This window comes from Acanthopagrus latus, chromosome 4 (assembly GCF_904848185.1).
Source record: "Acanthopagrus latus isolate v.2019 chromosome 4, fAcaLat1.1, whole genome shotgun sequence".
Taxonomy (NCBI): Eukaryota; Metazoa; Chordata; class Actinopteri; order Spariformes; family Sparidae; genus Acanthopagrus; species Acanthopagrus latus.
In genome coordinates, this window is record NC_051042.1 from 7,450,264 (window position 1) to 7,466,504 (window position 16,241).

The 16,241-nt window shown below is 43.2% G+C and overlaps 1 protein-coding gene across 8 annotated transcripts; it reads left to right on the plus strand.

Moving 5' to 3' along the window:
- Nucleotides 1-1,384: 1,384 nt before the first annotated feature.
- Nucleotides 1,385-16,015, plus strand: LOC119017942. 8 transcript variants are annotated; one of them, XR_005074608.1, is made up of 19 exons: nucleotides 1,385-1,418; nucleotides 3,026-3,103; nucleotides 3,287-3,383; nucleotides 3,528-3,626; nucleotides 3,766-3,829; nucleotides 4,011-4,114; nucleotides 4,206-4,478; nucleotides 4,871-4,964; nucleotides 5,086-5,153; nucleotides 5,288-5,512; nucleotides 5,648-5,686; nucleotides 5,814-5,942; nucleotides 6,033-6,110; nucleotides 6,232-6,354; nucleotides 6,452-6,532; nucleotides 6,608-6,688; nucleotides 6,905-6,991; nucleotides 15,562-15,643; nucleotides 15,727-16,015. XR_005074608.1 is itself a non-coding variant. In XM_037095145.1 (18 exons), the coding sequence occupies exons 3-18, from the start codon at nucleotides 3,291-3,293 to the stop codon at nucleotides 15,802-15,804; spliced, it is 1,716 nt and encodes a 571-aa protein (XP_036951040.1). In that variant the 5' UTR covers nucleotides 1,385-1,418; nucleotides 3,026-3,103; nucleotides 3,287-3,290; the 3' UTR covers nucleotides 15,805-16,015. The 8 variants fall into 8 exon arrangements, 6 of the variants coding, with proteins under 6 accessions (XP_036951040.1, XP_036951043.1, XP_036951041.1 ...); XR_005074609.1 differs by having other exon boundaries at nucleotides 6,608-6,683; XM_037095145.1 differs by lacking the exon at nucleotides 15,562-15,643.
- The last annotated feature ends 226 nt before the right edge of the window (nucleotides 16,016-16,241 follow it).

Genomic DNA, 16,241 nt, shown 5'->3' on the forward strand with positions numbered 1-16,241 from the left:
ACCACGAAACTTGGTGAGCTTGTTCTTTAAGGCATTTCTGGCTTGACCGTGAAAAAATTTTGGTGCTATCATGTATGGTTTTGAATATATAGCACCAGTTTGACGTCCTGCATGTGAGGCTGAAAGGGCTGAGAAATCAGCTGTCCCCAGTCCGTTAGCGTCGGGGGGGGGGGGGGGGGGGTCACCCTGATCACCGGGGCAACCGAGATCAGCTGGGCCAACAGAGAGAGTGACAGACAGACACGCACACAAATACAGACACAGTATATTTCCCAACATTTAAACCACATTTAATGATTAATTTTTCATTCATTTAATTTGCGGATCGACTGGACTCGGTATGCTGTTATTCAACTTTGAAGAATATTAATTTTTCGCGACGCTAGTCGCGAAAAACTGTGAAAAGTTTCCCATAAGGAATGAATGGGACGAGGAAATGGGACCACTCCATAGCAAAGCTATAGGGGTCCAGAGAGGGCTGTGCGGAGCACAGCACCACTAATACGAAGAGAGAGTGACAGATGAATCAATGAGTCAGTTTAATACACACTCACACACACATAAATAGACACAAACACACACACAGTATGCTGTTATTCAACTCTTAAGAACATTAATTTTTCGCGACACTCGTCGCGAAAAACTGTGAAAAGTTTCCCATAAGGAATGAATGGGACGAGGAAATGGGACCCCTCCATAGCAAAGCTATAGGGGTCCAGAGAGGGCTGTGCGGAGCACAGTACCACTAATAAGAAGAGAGAGTGACAGATGAATCAGTGAGTCAGTTTAATACACACACACAGAGAGACAGACAGACACACACACACACACACGCACCGAAACACACATACACAGTATATATCCCAACATTTAAACTATAGTGAACGATTATCTTTTCACTCATTCAAGCCTTCATAATCCATCAGCTGAAAAAAATAAACTGGAATGCTGTCTTAAATTTGTGTTGAAAAGCACTTTCAAGGTATTAATATCATCAATAATATTAATTAATTCATAGTAACATTTTCATTAATGTATTTTATCATGATACACAAATAAAATAAATAAAATATATATTGTTTTATGTTATTTAATAATATATAACATAATAATTCAACATCAGTCAATTAATATCATTATTAATTAAGTGTTCCAATTAACATTTATGTTTTGTCACTGTATTATATTCTAATATATTCATAGAAATATATATAAATAATGGATGCAGCAAAGTATGGTCGTCCGGAGTCTGTGTCAAGTGCACAGATTATCAGCCCTCTCATTGGACAAATCACCTCGGATACAGATGACAGACAACACAGGAGAACTCTGATTGGACAGTTGTGTGTATATCATTTTTGGCCTTGATATAAAACCACTGATCCGGCTCTGCTCGATACCCTTTGACCTCATCGTAGGTAAGTACCTGTTATGTCTGATATTAGCGTACTGAAATCGTTAATAAAAATGGATTTTATTGAAGCTAGATATTACTATCTCTCTCATGATCACGATAACTCATGATTTCGGGAAAAATAATGAATGTAATTGTTAATGATCGGTCTGTTTTAGCTATATTAATCCGGAGGTACTTGGCTCAAAGTCACCGCTGTTGGCTTCGAGCGCGGCCTAATGTTTTACATACCGGAGCCGAGTAGCGCCGTTAGCTCGTCCTAATATTGTTGTATTGAAACAGACTGACGGAGCTCCGTTAGTGGAGTGTCAAGTGCACAGATAGCTAACGTTAGCTGTTAGCTCTGCTACCCGGAGCCCAGTAGCTCCGGCCCAACAGCGGAGTGTCAAGTGCACAGATAGCTAACAGCTAACGGACCTTCATTAGCTGTTAGCTCCGCTACCCAGAGCCCCGTAGCTCCAGGCCAACAGCGGTTAGCAAAGCTATAGGGGTCCATAAGTATATAATATATCTGTCTCGGTAACAGTAACGGGGCTCCGGCAGTCTGTTTCAATACAACAATATCAAGACGAGTTAACGGCGCTACTCGGCACTAGTATGTAAAACATTAGGCCGCGATCTAAGCCAACAGCGGTGACTTTGCTTTTTCTATAAAGAAACATTAACCGGAGCGAAAAGCTAACTGCGCTAACTGTGCTAACATCCGTACACCTTTAACAAAAGTGAGGTAGTTGAATCTAACTGTCGTGATTTTGGGAAGATTAATTGTTTATGGTCGATGTGTTTCTATATAAGGTCGATCTGTTTTATATATAAGATCACTGACCTAAAAGCTAAAACGTTAGGGGGCGCTAGATGCTAACTGCGCAAACCTTGTCTTTGTTCTCTCGCGGCGCGAACGGTAGCCTTTTTTCTCTCCGGGTGCGAACTGTACTGTCATGTCCAGATCCTTAACACGGGTCAGATTTGTAGTTGGAGATATTACACTCATTATTTTCTGATTTGTTTTTTGTTTGTTTTTTCTGTTTTCATACAAGAATATCAACACAAGCTAAAAGCTGTATTTCATATCTAATTGTGTAGATTGTGACTAGTATTTAATACTCCCTTCTGTCTACTGAAAAACACATTTCTCCTGTTTGTGATGAGATGTGATTAAATGCCTTTCTATGTAGTTAGATAAATATCATACTTTAGATGTACCATACACTTTTACAATCTACCTTGATTAAATAGAAAAGGAAGCATTTTCATACATGACCATTTTTGCTTTTGGTAATAAATGTGCATTCAGATGTTGATAAAATCCCATACATTTGATGAAGTTATTGTTATCTTGTGATTTATATTTATCATGTCATAGTAATTCTTTGTTCTTAGAAATAAACTATTTGATACTGTGTAGTATAAAATTGACATAGTATCTTAATTATCATTTATAGTAATTATAATATGGAATTATTAAAAAAAATATCGTGCCCAAAAACACACAAATTATGTCAAGTACAGATGTTTAACTTGTGTCTGTTATGATATTAACTTGTTGCTAACACTGACTCGTAACATTTGAGAGACATTTATCTTTTTATTATTTTATTGTCTTTTGATAAGATTAAAGGGTTCCTGTGCTGAGTGACAGCTGAGAGTGACCATCATCCCTGATCCATTGCCCTCAACCTTCACAGAGCAGTAACACCACATCACCTACACACACATAATCACCACATCGTCATCTTTTTTTCAAATTTCATTCTATATATAAGATTATATTAGTTTGTCTTAGATTAGTTTAGTTTACATTAGGTGGTTTAGGTTTAGGTCAGTTTGACAAGTATTTCTCTTGTTGTTTCTCTTGTCTTGAACTTTTGTCAGCAGGATGCCAAGGAAGTCGAGGCGGTCTGTGGTGTTGAAGCAGCGCTGGAGGAAGCTCAACCTGGAGGAGCTGAGGTCTTCCCCCACCCCCCCGGAGGTACTTACACAGTAGATAAGCCTCTGTGTCGCAGTGACAACTGTCTGCATGAAAATGGCTGTAGAAATGTTACATCTATTGCTTTCTCCTGAACTGCTGAGTTCTGAATGTCTGCCATGTCTTTTGATGTTAATGTTTCATCAGACGGTGTCCCCCCCGGCTGGAGAGGAGCCTTCCAGAGGGTCAAGGACCAAGAGGACCAGGGAGACCCACCCCCCCTGCTCCCGAGCTCCAGTCGGCAACGTATGTTCCTACCTCACACACACACACACACAATGAGACATGTTTTATGATATTTTGTTTTAACTTGTATGTCTTTATCTTATGCTTGTTGTTATGATTATCGTTAATTTATCTTTTTTTGTCTTTAATCTGTCATCAGGCAGTTGGATCTTCACCCCCAGCTAAGCCCTTCTGGAGCCCGGAGGATGTTCAAGTTCGTGCACGTAAGTATCTACTTGTTTTATCCCTAAATGATCAATGAATTAATTCATCATCAATATTGAACTTTTTCAACAGGTTTTCCTGTACTTTTTTACTGGTATAAACAAGTGATTGTTGATATTTCCTTGTAGCCTTTCCTTCATCAGTTTAACCTTTTATCTGTTTTGTACTTTACCCAAACAGGCCGCGGTACCGGTTACCACCATCCGGTGGAGACGTGGCCAACTTCGAAGCTCACTGGACGGAGCCACAAGTTGGTCATCCCACCCAAGTCTCCTGGCAAGCAGGTGCTATTATTGTCCAGTTTATGAAGGAAGTAATTGATCTTGAGAGGGATTAATGATTTTCATGCTAATGAAATTTTCTTTGTTGTTGCAGTTTGTTCTGATTGTTGGGGACTCCCATCTCCGGGCCATCGTGGACCGTTTCGCCAAGATGCCAGAAGGGAAGTTTTCTTTTGGTATCATGTCGACCCCTGGGGCCCATGCTGCTCAGCTGCGCACTGAGGTCCTACATGCAGAGGTTCCTCAATCCCCTGATGCTGTTTGTGTTCTTGCTCCTAGCAACAACCTGACTGCGAGCAGGACCGTCGACGAGGCAGCCGTCGACTACGCCCGATTCCTCACTGCTGTGAGGAGCCGCTGGTCGAAGGTAGGCTTTTATTTCATGTCTTGCTTGTCCTGTATTCTTAGTAGTTAAACAACACTAGAAGTACATTGACTACTTTAATTGTGTGAGCTTTCAAAAAATGTGTACTAAATGTGGTGTGTGTGTGATTTTGAATGAAATTGTCATTGGTGTTCTCTAAAATTTTGACTACGCCCGATTCCTCACTGCTGTGAGGAGCCGCTGGCCGGAGGTAAGCATTTATTTCATGTCTTGCTTGTCCTGTATTCTTAGTAGTTAAACAACACTAGTAGTACATTAACTACTTTAATAAGATTAATTGTATGAGCTTTCAAAAAATGTGCACTAAATATGGTGTGTGTGTGATTTTGAATGAAACTGTCAGTTGGTGTTTTCTAAAATTTTGTTTCCTACAGGTCTTTGTGGTGGACTCCCCCCCCCGCCTGAACGAGGATGAGGAGCACCAGAGGGCCCTTCGCCACGCGTACCATCGCGTGACAGCTCGTATGGGTAAGTAACAAAAAAATATCTTGTCAATTAAAACAAGTAAAAGAAATGTACTTAAAAATGTCTGTGATGAACATAGTCATACATGTGTGAATATTGTAATGACTTTTTTTTATGTTTTTAGGTTTGAGGTACTTCTCTGCGGAGGAGTACTTCCCCCGTACGCGCTTGGATCTTTGGAGCAGAGACGGCGTAAGTAGAGTCTCTGTGTGATAGAAAAGGTCTAATTTGCTATAATTTCTTGTGTGTCGATATGAAACAGTCGACACGAGCTACCTTTTGAAGTTAAACTGTCTGTAAATGGATTTGTATTATCATGTCTGCAGGTTCACCTGAGCGACCGTGAGGGTATGGGGATCCTCACCCAGCTGCTGTGGGCCTCCACGGAGCAGTTCCTCGAGACACCACCACCACCTCCCCCTCCCCCGGTGTCTCCTACTCCTTCACAGCCGCTTAGGAAGGTTTCTCCTAAGCTGGTTGTGAAGGGAGAGGTACGTGCTCCTCTGTCTCCTGACCCCTTCCAGTGGAAGGTCGTTGGTCAGAGCAGCAAGGTTAGTAGGGTTTTTCTTTTTTATTTATTATTATATTATGTGTCTTTACATGTGTTTGTGTACATTTTGGTTCACGGGTTCACAGTCATAACTAAAAAGCACCTATTTAATCAAATATGTGATGTGCTTTCCCAGCCGCAGGTTCCTGGTCCAGCCAGCGTGGCTCAGCAGCAGGTGAGTTATTTTTCTTTTTTTTTCTTTTCTTTTTTTTTCATAACAAGTTAACTGGTTAGTATTTAAACTTTGTGTATTTGTACCCGACAAATATTCATTTGTCTTTGTGGTGTTTTGTCTTCCACAGGAGAAGGAGTCCTTCCTTCCACTGAACCCGCGGTGGTTTAGTAGCACGACCCTTTGTGCTATGGAGGAAGTGTCTCCTTCTCAGCTGTCTGACGTGGTGGACGTCCCATCTCCTCCAGCGTGCAAGAAGGTAAATTGTGTGACATCGCTTCTCAGGTGTATTAAAAAATTCCCCTTGTTCCTTACAGTTACTGGTTCTATGTTTTATTTGACGGTGCAGGTGGCCTCCCCAGCGACAGCCAGGCGTCATAGGACCACGGAGAGACGCCCCCCCTGCCACCAGTCTCCTGTGAACAACGTATGTTACACAACTGACGCACATAGTCAATGTTTACAGTTGAAACAGTGTCTTCATGGAGACATAACTACATTGTCCACTCTGTCTGAAGTTTAACATATTTGTTCTCATCTGTCAACAGCAGGTTGGATCCCCTCCAGCCAGGCTGTCACGGAGACTGGAGGATGACGGCCCCTCCAGCCCGGTTCCTATGTCCAGGACCACGGATGGAACACCCCCCCGCACCCAAACTTCAGTGACCAACGTATGTTACTCTCTGACACAAGACACAATCTCACTCAGAACACACAGTGTGCTCACTGAGACGCGTGAAGTTTAACATATTTGTTCTCATGTGTCAGCAGCTGGTTGGATCCCCTCCAGTCAGGTTGTCCTGTAGTTTGGGTGATCCGGCGACCCCCTGCTGTTCACCGGTTGCGAAGGTAAAAATTATTCCTATTGAATAAAGTTCATAATGTCGTTAAAGTCTTCATCAAATTGTTATTACTTGTTCTCAGGTGGCCAGGATGAAGACCCCTTCACCGGTTGGACCATCCCAGACCATTAAAGCTGCCTGTCACTCTCCTCGCCCAGTTAAGGTATTTACTCCACAACAGACACACAGAACGTTTACTGTAAAATGCTGTAACTACATTAAACTGTTTCATTTAACATCTCTGCTACTATTATCTCTCGCTGCAGTTCACAAATGTCAGTGAGTAATTGAAATACATTTGGAAAACTTTTCTTGTATCAACTTGCTGCGTTGTGTTGCCTCATGTCTAGATATTAACTGGTGTTATTACTTATCACAGACCGTCGGGACACCAGTTCCCTCATCGTCCTGCTGGCCCTGGATTATCGATGACGGACTTGCCACCTCTCATTCCCCTTCTAAAGAGGTAAGGACATTTACATTTGGGTTTATTGTGGGCTTAAAGTGTTTGTTAGAGGTAAAGTGTGGTTTACTTTGAACTGAAATGTAAAAGGAAGGAAGGAAATGAAGGAGGGAATTAATTACTGTTTATGAATGTTTTCATGTGTAAATGGTGTGACACATGTACAAGGGATGTATTAGAGTTAAAGGTCCTTTAAAGCCTCCTTCAAACTTTGGTCAACATGACAAGGGGTGACAAAGGTTTATGATGGTCTCAAAACATTTAAATTTGAAATGTGGAATAATCTGTGTTTAGTAATGTGTTCAAGTCAAGTATGATTAGAGTAATAATCATTTGTATATATGTAAGATTATCTGTATGGTAAATAGATCAGGAAAAATTGGTGGAAATGATATTGTATAATCAGATAGTTTAAAGCTGCAGTAGGTAAAATGTTTTTAGTCACATTTGCTTAAACTGTCACCATGCTATGACTGTAGTATATGTAATGGTTAATTACTACAACTAATAATCTTAACTAGGCTTATGATTATGCTAATAAATCCTTTATGATAATGATAATTTGTTATATTTCAGGTGCCGCTTAGTGCTAGTATTAGGGCTAGTCATAGTCAGAGTGACATGAGGTACAGGAAGTTCTCCAGGAACCATCAGTGTACCTGCATGTCCCTGACTTTTCTGGCTTATCTGAACGAGGGCTGTCAGTTTAACACTGCTGCCCTTGATAGAGTGCTGGCAAAGGGAGATTCACTTTATGTAGGTGTAAAACAACAGCTGATCCGGGAAAAAAGATTCCGCAGTGACCATCTCGCTGTGGAAGAACTGCCCAAACAAGTCCTGACTGACACAGATATGTGTAATGTCCACATGCCTGAAATCAGGTGTGGACTTGTGAAAGCCAGTGGAAGCCAGGCTTGGTGTCTGCCCCTTGCCACACAATTAGAGTGTCTGTCAGGTGATGTTAATCTGGCTTTAGTCATAGTAAGTCCAGAGTGTATTGCAGTTTTCCGTGACCGTTCGGGCAGGTATGGTGTGTTTGATTCACACTCAAGAAATGTGATGGGCTTACCTCACCCCCACGGCACTGCAATTATGAAGACCTTCTCGGAGATCAGAGACTTGGCTGAACACCTGCACAGACTCTTTGCAAATCGCGGCCATTCTGCCAGTTATGAGTTTGTGCCGGTGTCATTCGAAGCCATTGGTTCTAGAGAATGCCCTCAGGCATCTCTGGCACACAGTGCATCTGGGACAGCTCTCCCACCAGCAGCAGAGCGTGTCCTTAAGACGGCTCCTGCACCACCACAAGCAGCAGAGCGTGTCCTTAGGACGGCTCCCGTGCCACCACCAGCAGCAGAGCGTGTCCTTAGGACGGCTCCTGGACCGCCAGCAGCAGAGCGTGTCCTTAGCACGGCTCCTGCACCACCACCAGCAGCAGCAGAGCATGTCCTTAGGACGGCTCCTGCGCCACCACCAGCAGCAGAGCGTGTTCTTAGGACGGCTCCTGCACCACCACAAGCAGCAGAGCGTGTCCTTAGCACGGCTCCTGCACCACCACCACCACCAGCAGCAGAGCATGTCCTTAGGATGGCTCCTGCACCACCAGCAAAAGAACATTTCACAAAATTGCCGAAGCAACAGCGACGAAGAGCGATGCGGAAAGCCAGCAAAAACCAAAACGCATTACTCTCTGGTGAAGGAAAAAGGAAAAACACCAATTATGAAAGGAAAAAGTACAGCAGCTGTCCAGAATTTAAGAGGAAAAAACTCCAAGCACAAAGAAGAAGATATGCCCAAGACAGTCTCCATCAGAAACAGCGATCCTTCAAATGTTACCATGAAAATGCAAAAGTTCAAGATAAGAAGAAGGAAGAAGTCGTCAGAAGATACAGGGAAGATGTTACTTTCAGGAGACGACAGAAGACTTTCATCACAAAGAAATACAAGGAAGATGCCACGTTCCGCACCAGACAAAAGAAACACATGAGCGATAGATACAAGTCGGATACAGTGTTTCGGAGCAGACACAAATTTGGCATGTCTCAGAGGTACAACACAGATCAAAGCTACAAGCAAAAGCAAAAGCAAAATTTCAATCAGAGATATCACAATGATCCGGAATTTAGACGTCGGTTTAACCAACGACGTAGCCAGCAGAGAGGAACCAAATTGGCCACAAATGCTGCCTTTAGCATATTTTACAAGATGCAGAGAGCGCTTAGAATCAGGAGAAAATACAGACAAATTGTGCCCCACCGCCCCCAGCCCCTGATTGATCCGGTGATGGAGGCAGCCATAGCCGCCTTTCGTGAGTCCATTAGACATGGACCCACATACATTTGTACCGTTTGTAACAGAACCATGTTTCCTAATCAGGTCAAAGAATGCAAAAGACAAAAATATTGTAAACACGCAAAAGTGGCAGCAGCAAGCTTGACAGGAAACTATGTTCACTTTTGTGACAGTGACTGCTCTACCCCTTGCTCTGTGCCACAAGAAAGACTGCATGAGTGGATATGCTACACCTGCGACAGCCACCTTAGCAGAGGATGCATACCACCCATGGCAGTGGTAAACAATTTGGAGTTGGCGCCCATCCCCCCAGAATTGGCTGCACTTAATGTGCTTGAGAGGCAGCTGATTGCAAAAATCTTGCCATTTGCAAAAATTGTTGCTCTGCCAAAAGGCCAACAGAGAGCAGTCCACGGAGCTGTTGTGTGCGTTCCATCAGAGGTGGAAGCGACCGTCAACAGTCTCCCAAGGCCCAGAGCAGAAGCGCAGCTGCTTCAAGTGAAATTGAAAAGGCACATTAAATACAAAGGTTACCAGCACTTTTACAACGTTAATATGAAGAATGTGCTAGCTGGCCTTGCGAAATTGAAAGAGACACATTCAGAATATAAAGACGTGTTTATCGATGAGACTGCAACTTTTGACTGTCTGCTCGAAGAAGAGGAGCCCATCGAAGAAGAGGAGCCCAGCATCCCAGAAGAAGATCGGGATGTCGATTTAGAGGAAATTTTTAAAAGTCAAAACGAGCCGGGACAGTTAGAGGCAGATGAGGAAGAACAGGAGGAGCTGAGACCAGGCCTCTCCCTGGACACTTGCATGCAGCCCCCCGACATTGCACAGGAAATCCTTTCATATGGCGATGGAGTATTTAGTGTTGCACCCGCGCAAGGCAACAAACCGGTTGGGTTTTTCACCATACCAAAGTTGGAGGCCATGGCTTTTCCTGTACAATTTCCGACAGGAGAGAACACATTAGATGAAGCTAGAACCGTCTCCCTGTCCCCGAGCCTCTACTTTAATTCTAGGCTCTTTGCTGCAGATACGCGTTTTGCAAGTGACCAGAGTTATCTTTTCTTTGCGCAGTTTGTTACAGAGACTCACCTCGCGACAAATAGTATGTCTATACAAATGCGCAAAGGAAAGTCGAAAACCAAAGACGGCAGAAGGATTAACAATGTCATGCTCCAGGACAAGGATGAGGTAGAACGGCTCATCATGAGCCAAGATGCAACCAGGTTCATGCAGCCTCTCAGAGGCACTCCAGCCTATTGGAATAAAACGCTTAAAGATGTGCACGCCATGGTTCGTCAAATTGGAAAACCAACATTTTTTGCCACATTTTCCGCTGCTGAGATGAGATGGCCTGAGATCATAGAGGCCATCAAAGCTCAGCAAGGTGAACAGGGGCTGTTTTCAGATTTGGATTGGAAATCAAAATGTGACATTCTGAGAAGTAACCCCATCACAGTAATGCGCATGTTTGAAAAGAGAGTAGAGGCTCTCATGACGAATCTCATCCTCTCTCCTTCACAGCCGATTGGTGAAGTGGAAGATTATTTTTATCGCGTTGAGTTCCAAGCCAGGGGAAGCCCGCACATCCACATGCTCATTTGGATAAAAGATTCACCTAAATTTGAAGAGGACCCCGATAGTCACATCATGGAATTTATAGATAGATACATTAGTTGCAAAATGCCCGACCCTGACACAGATCCGGAACTCCACAAAATAGTGTCAGAGGTTCAGGTGCACAGCAGGAAACATTCAAAGTCCTGTAAGAAGGGAAATGTAGCCTGCAGGTTCGGCTTTCCAAAACTACCGATGGATAAAACATTCATCACCAGGCCACCCACTATTAATTGCTACCAAAAAGAGGATCAAGATGATGCAGACTTTGAAGCGCAAATAGAGGAGCAGAAAAGGGCCCTCGCAGAAATGCAAAAATTGGCTAAACAAACGCTCCAACCAGTTAGAGATCTGCTTATGGATCCAGGCGCTTCGTTCAGCAGTTTGACAGACTTGCTTTGCCAGTGCAACTTAACTTACGAGCAATACTTTGCCGCCGCGCAGCGCCTGGCAAACACCCATGTCGTGATGCTGAGGCGCCATCCAAATGATTGTTGGGTTAATGCCTACAATCCTGATTTGCTTAGAGCGTGGAACGCAAACATGGACATCCAGTACGTCATAGACGATTACAGCTGCATCATGTACATGATGTCATATGTAGCGAAACCGGAGCACGAGATGACGGAATTCCTTAAGAACGTCATCAAGGATGTAAAGACATCGGATGTTAACAAGCGCGACGAAATGAAACAAATTATGCAGGCCTACTCTAAACACAGAGAGGTCAGCGCTCAAGAGGCTGTAGCCCGTACCTGCAGCTTACGCCTCAAGAAGTGCTCCCGATCCGTGGTGTTTATTCAGACTGACGAGGAAGGTCTGAAAATGAGTCACCCTATGAGTAGACTGGAAAGAATGGAACCCGGATCAGTGGATGTATGGATGTCGGGGTTGCCTGAAAAATACGTCAACAGACCTCTCACTCGAGAGTTTGAACGTATGTGCCTGGCCGAGTTCGCGTCAGACTACAGGGTAGTCTACGGCCGGCAAACGGAAAGCCCGAATGCCCTTCCATTGTTGAACGATGAAGGATTTATTCTAAAGAGAACCGTAGGAAAACCAGCAATCATTAGATTTACTCGCTTCTCTGAGGAAAAAACTCCAGAGAAATTTTATAGAAGATTGCTGAAACTTTATCTCCCACATCGATCCGACGCCGATCTGAGAGATGAAGCGTACCCCACTTATGAAGAGTTTTATAAGTGTAGCGACAAGTGGGGTATGAGAGTAGAGGAAATAGTGAGGCACAACAAAAAACGTTATGAGGGCCAAGGAAAAAACATGGAAGCTGCGTTTCAACAGCTTCAGGTGTGCGGTCCTCTCGTGAATGCTTGGAACTCTTTTGCGCCCGAAGTTGAAGTTGACCGGCTGGAGTGCCTGGCTGAATGTGAACCTCGCGATCAGGAGCAAAACGGTGAAGATGTCCCAGAATTCGGCACTAAGACGGATAAGGGGAGCTCTACGCCTAGAATAGATGCTCCAGAGTTGAGTCCAGACTTTGTTAGGAAAATGTACCAAAGTCTGAACGAAACTCAGGCTTCCGTTTTCTACACTGTTCGACAGTGGTGCTTTGAACTAGTCTGGGGCCACAATCCAGAACCATTTTATTACTTCCTGTCGGGAGGGGCTGGATGTGGCAAATCGCATGTGATTAAGTGCATTCACCACGAGGCAACGAGAATTCTGCGCGAGCGCCCGAGATTTCGGGACCACGCAGACATGTCCCAACCCGCAGTGCTGCTGACCGCGTTCACAGGTACAGCAGCAGTTAACATATCAGGCAACACGTTGCACTCCATTCTCAAATTACCAAGGTCCTTGAAGCCACCTTATCAAGGTCTTGGGAATGCACTCGACGAAGTCAGAGCAACACTGGCGAACGCTGAGATTCTCATCATCGATGAGGTATCCATGGTCTCTAAAGAGCTATTTGCCTACGTGCATTGGCGATTTCAGCAGATCAGGGGTAATCGGAAGCCATTTGGAGGCATGTCTGTCCTTGCTGTAGGTGACTTTTATCAGCTGCCGCCCCTTGGTAAAGCCAAGCCACTGTGTGTGTACGAGGAGACTGAGTTTGATCTCTGGAAGGATAACTTCAAAATGGTCACCCTGACAGAGATCATGCGACAGAAAGAAGATCGAGCTTTTGCTGAACTCTTGAACCGTCTCAGGGTGAAGCAAAAGGAAGATTCTTTGTTAGATGAAGACAGGCTCTTGCTTACACAGGCAGCGGCTGATAATCAGCATTGCCCAGCCCTGAGTCTACACATCTACGCCACAAACAAAGAAGTAGACCGTCACAACGCCGACATCGTAACTGCTTCCTACAAGGATGCGATTGCCGTTGCAGCTCGTGATTTTCGTAAAGACCCCAGAACTGGCTGCATGACGTTTGTGTCTGGGGAAATTAAAGGACACAAGCGAGATTTGCCCGACAACATAATGGCTGCTCAAGGAGTACGCGTTATGTTGATCCGAAATTTAGATGTGGAAGACGGCCTTGTTAACGGTACATTTGGAACCATTTCTAACATTGTAATTAGAGAACCGGAAGGCGTGAAGATGATTGGACTCCTGCTGGACAATCCTACAGCAGGACAGAGATACCGCAAAAAAATCTTGGGTCCCTCAGATGACTCCGTGTACATCGAAAGATCTGAGGAGAACCTAAGTAACAAGAAAGGGGTTGTTCGCCGGCAGTTCCCCATGAAATTAGCTTTTGCTTGTACGGCCCACAAAGTTCAAGGAATGACCATGCCGTTGGCGGTGGTGTGTCTGAAGCGTGTTTTTGAACCTGGTATGGCGTACGTTGCGCTCAGCCGCACAACCTCGCTTCAAGGTCTCACCATCCTTGACTTTGATGAGAAAAAAATTTATGCTGACCCCAAGATCAAGACAGCCCTGGAAAGTATGCCTCATGCATCTTTCCAGAGCTGTAGACCATTGTTAACGTTTTTGAAATCTATACAACAAACGCCAAAGGTTTTGACAATTGTCCACCACAACACGCAGGGTCTGCCATGTCACATAGTGGACCTGAAAGCACATCACGAGCTCCAACAAGCAGATGTGCTTTGCCTTACAGAGACACATTTGTCAGGGTCCTCTGTAGCTGAAATTTTTCAATTGGAGGGGTACACCATGTTCACACGTAGCAGACAGCTGTCTTACAACAGCTGTGTGAACATGGCCCAAAAAAGAGGGAGGTGGAGTTGCGATGTACTGTAGAGACACTGTGCAAGCAGAGCCTCGCAGGTACATGCAACAGGTCACTGATTTGGAGTTTGTTGTCCTTAAAATTGAGGCTCCAGTCAAAGTGCTAATAGCGACTGTGTACAAACCGCCAAGTTTTCAACTGGGAATCTTTCTCCAAAACTTGAAAAACCTCTTGGACTCATTGGACATGTTAAATCACCAGCCCATCATTGTTTGTGGCGATTTTAATGAGGACCACCTTTCAAAAGGAAAAAAAAGTATCAAAGATTTGTTTCAGTCCAGAGGTTACACTCAATTAGTAGCAAATTCGACAACCGAAAAGAACACACTGATTGATCACATTTACATTTCACATCCTGATAAATGTCTTCAATCAGGTGTTCTCCAAACATATTACAGTTACCACAGTCCGGTTTATTGTATTTTGACTGAGTAAAGACTTATCTCCAGCTGTTACATCCAAGACCTGTTGTGCCACGTTTTTACAGTGTACCAGGAGCTGTGGTCCTCTCCGGGTGAGTATAGCATCCGAGTGTTTCTGATTTCAGTTTGTGGTTGATCTCCCTGGTTAGTTAGGGAGTGTGCCAGCTGGGCAGAGCAATCTGTCCTTCCGTCGGTGTACTATTTGTTATTTTGCCTTTTTTATTTTCGAGGCAATCCTGGGTGGAGACATGTTTCTCTGGTGGGGGCGAGCATTTCAGGGCCTTGGTCATTTGGCTGAGGTTTACTGAAGTTTTGCTTTAAAGAAGCCTCGAGCCCAGCACGTCTCAGAAGATAGTTAGGTTTAGTTTGGAGTTAGGCAGGTACCAGGGGGCTTGCTTCATTTGCACTCGGAGATTTGCTCACTAGTGATTGATGTCATTTATTTCACTATTTGGTCTTGTTTAGTCTTTTAGTGTGTTTTAGTCTTATGTAATTGTTTTTCATATGTATGTGGTTGCAGTGGCATGTCTTGGCTGGAAATAGTTTAATTGTATAATGTAAATGTGTATGTATGTATTTGTTTATTTTAGAATGGGGTCAGCAACTTTTTTCATGTTCTTATTATCTCTTGAGATGATGAGAGCGACCGGGCCAGTGTGTTAAATGTTTTGTAGTTAATAATTTTGTAAATGCCTTTAAACATTTTTTTAATATATTTATCATGTATTTATTGACATTGTAAAATCTTAACTCATGATGTTCTCATCTATTTAGATGAGAATGGCATGTGTAAGATATGATGTAAGCTGCAATGTAATAGTTAAGCTCATGTAAGAATTACATTGGCTAAGCTAAGCTTACATAATTGATCATGTAATTATGTAATTTAAGGATGTATGTTTAATGAATCATGTGGTTTTTTTTTTTATTATTCATGTATTGTAATTGTTTTTTTTTTTATTGTGTTTTTTTTTGTTTTTTTGTTTTTTTCTGCTGGGTTGTTGTCACCACATTAGCTACGCTAATCTTAGCTAATGTAGTGTAGGAGTGTCAGAGAGATGCAGACCAAGCTGCATGTCAAACCAGGTGCATAACAAAGTAAGTATGTCTCTTTTTGTTTTTTGTTTTTTAAGTGATTGACTTGCATTGAGTGATTTAACTCGATGTCATTGTCTTTCTAGGATGATCCAGTGAGAAGGACCCTCTCTCCAGCAAAGACAACAACCCAGAAGAAAATAAGGGAAGTAATATTTCATTAAATTCTCAGCTTTCACTTAAATTGTTTACATCAGTCTTTTGAACCTGTAACTAATTTATGCCTTTTAAATCTGGTAAAATTTATACAGACTACAAGAAGAAGACCTCCAGAGGACTGCAGCAACAATAAGGGAAGTAATGTTTCCTTTAATTCTCAACTTTCACTTCAAATGTTTCCATCAGTCTTCTGAACCTGTAACTAATGTATGCCTTTTAAATCTGGCTAAATGTATACAGACTACAAGAAGAAGACCTCCAGAGGACTGCAGCAACAATAAGGGAAGTAATGTTTCCTTTAATTCTCAACTTTCACTTCAAATGTTTCCATCAGTCTTTTGAACCTGTAACTAATTTATGTCTTTTAAATCTGGCAAAATGTATACAGACTACAGGAAGAAGACCTCCAGAGGACTGCAGCAACAATAAGGGAAGTAATGTT

What these genes read in the sequence shown, in the direction of transcription:
- LOC119017942 (XM_037095143.1), top strand. Translation starts at nt 3,291, where the DNA reads ATGCCAAGGAAGTCGAGGCGGTCTGTGGTGTTGAAGCAGCGCTGGAGG. An exon ending in TCGCGTGACAGCTCGTATGG is followed by an intron (nt 4,965 to 5,085) that starts GTAAGTAACAAA and finishes TTATGTTTTTAG; the next exon opens with GTTTGAGGTACTTCTCTGCG. An exon ending in CCAGCGTGGCTCAGCAGCAG is followed by an intron (nt 5,687 to 5,813) that starts GTGAGTTATTTT and finishes TGTCTTCCACAG; the next exon opens with GAGAAGGAGTCCTTCCTTCC.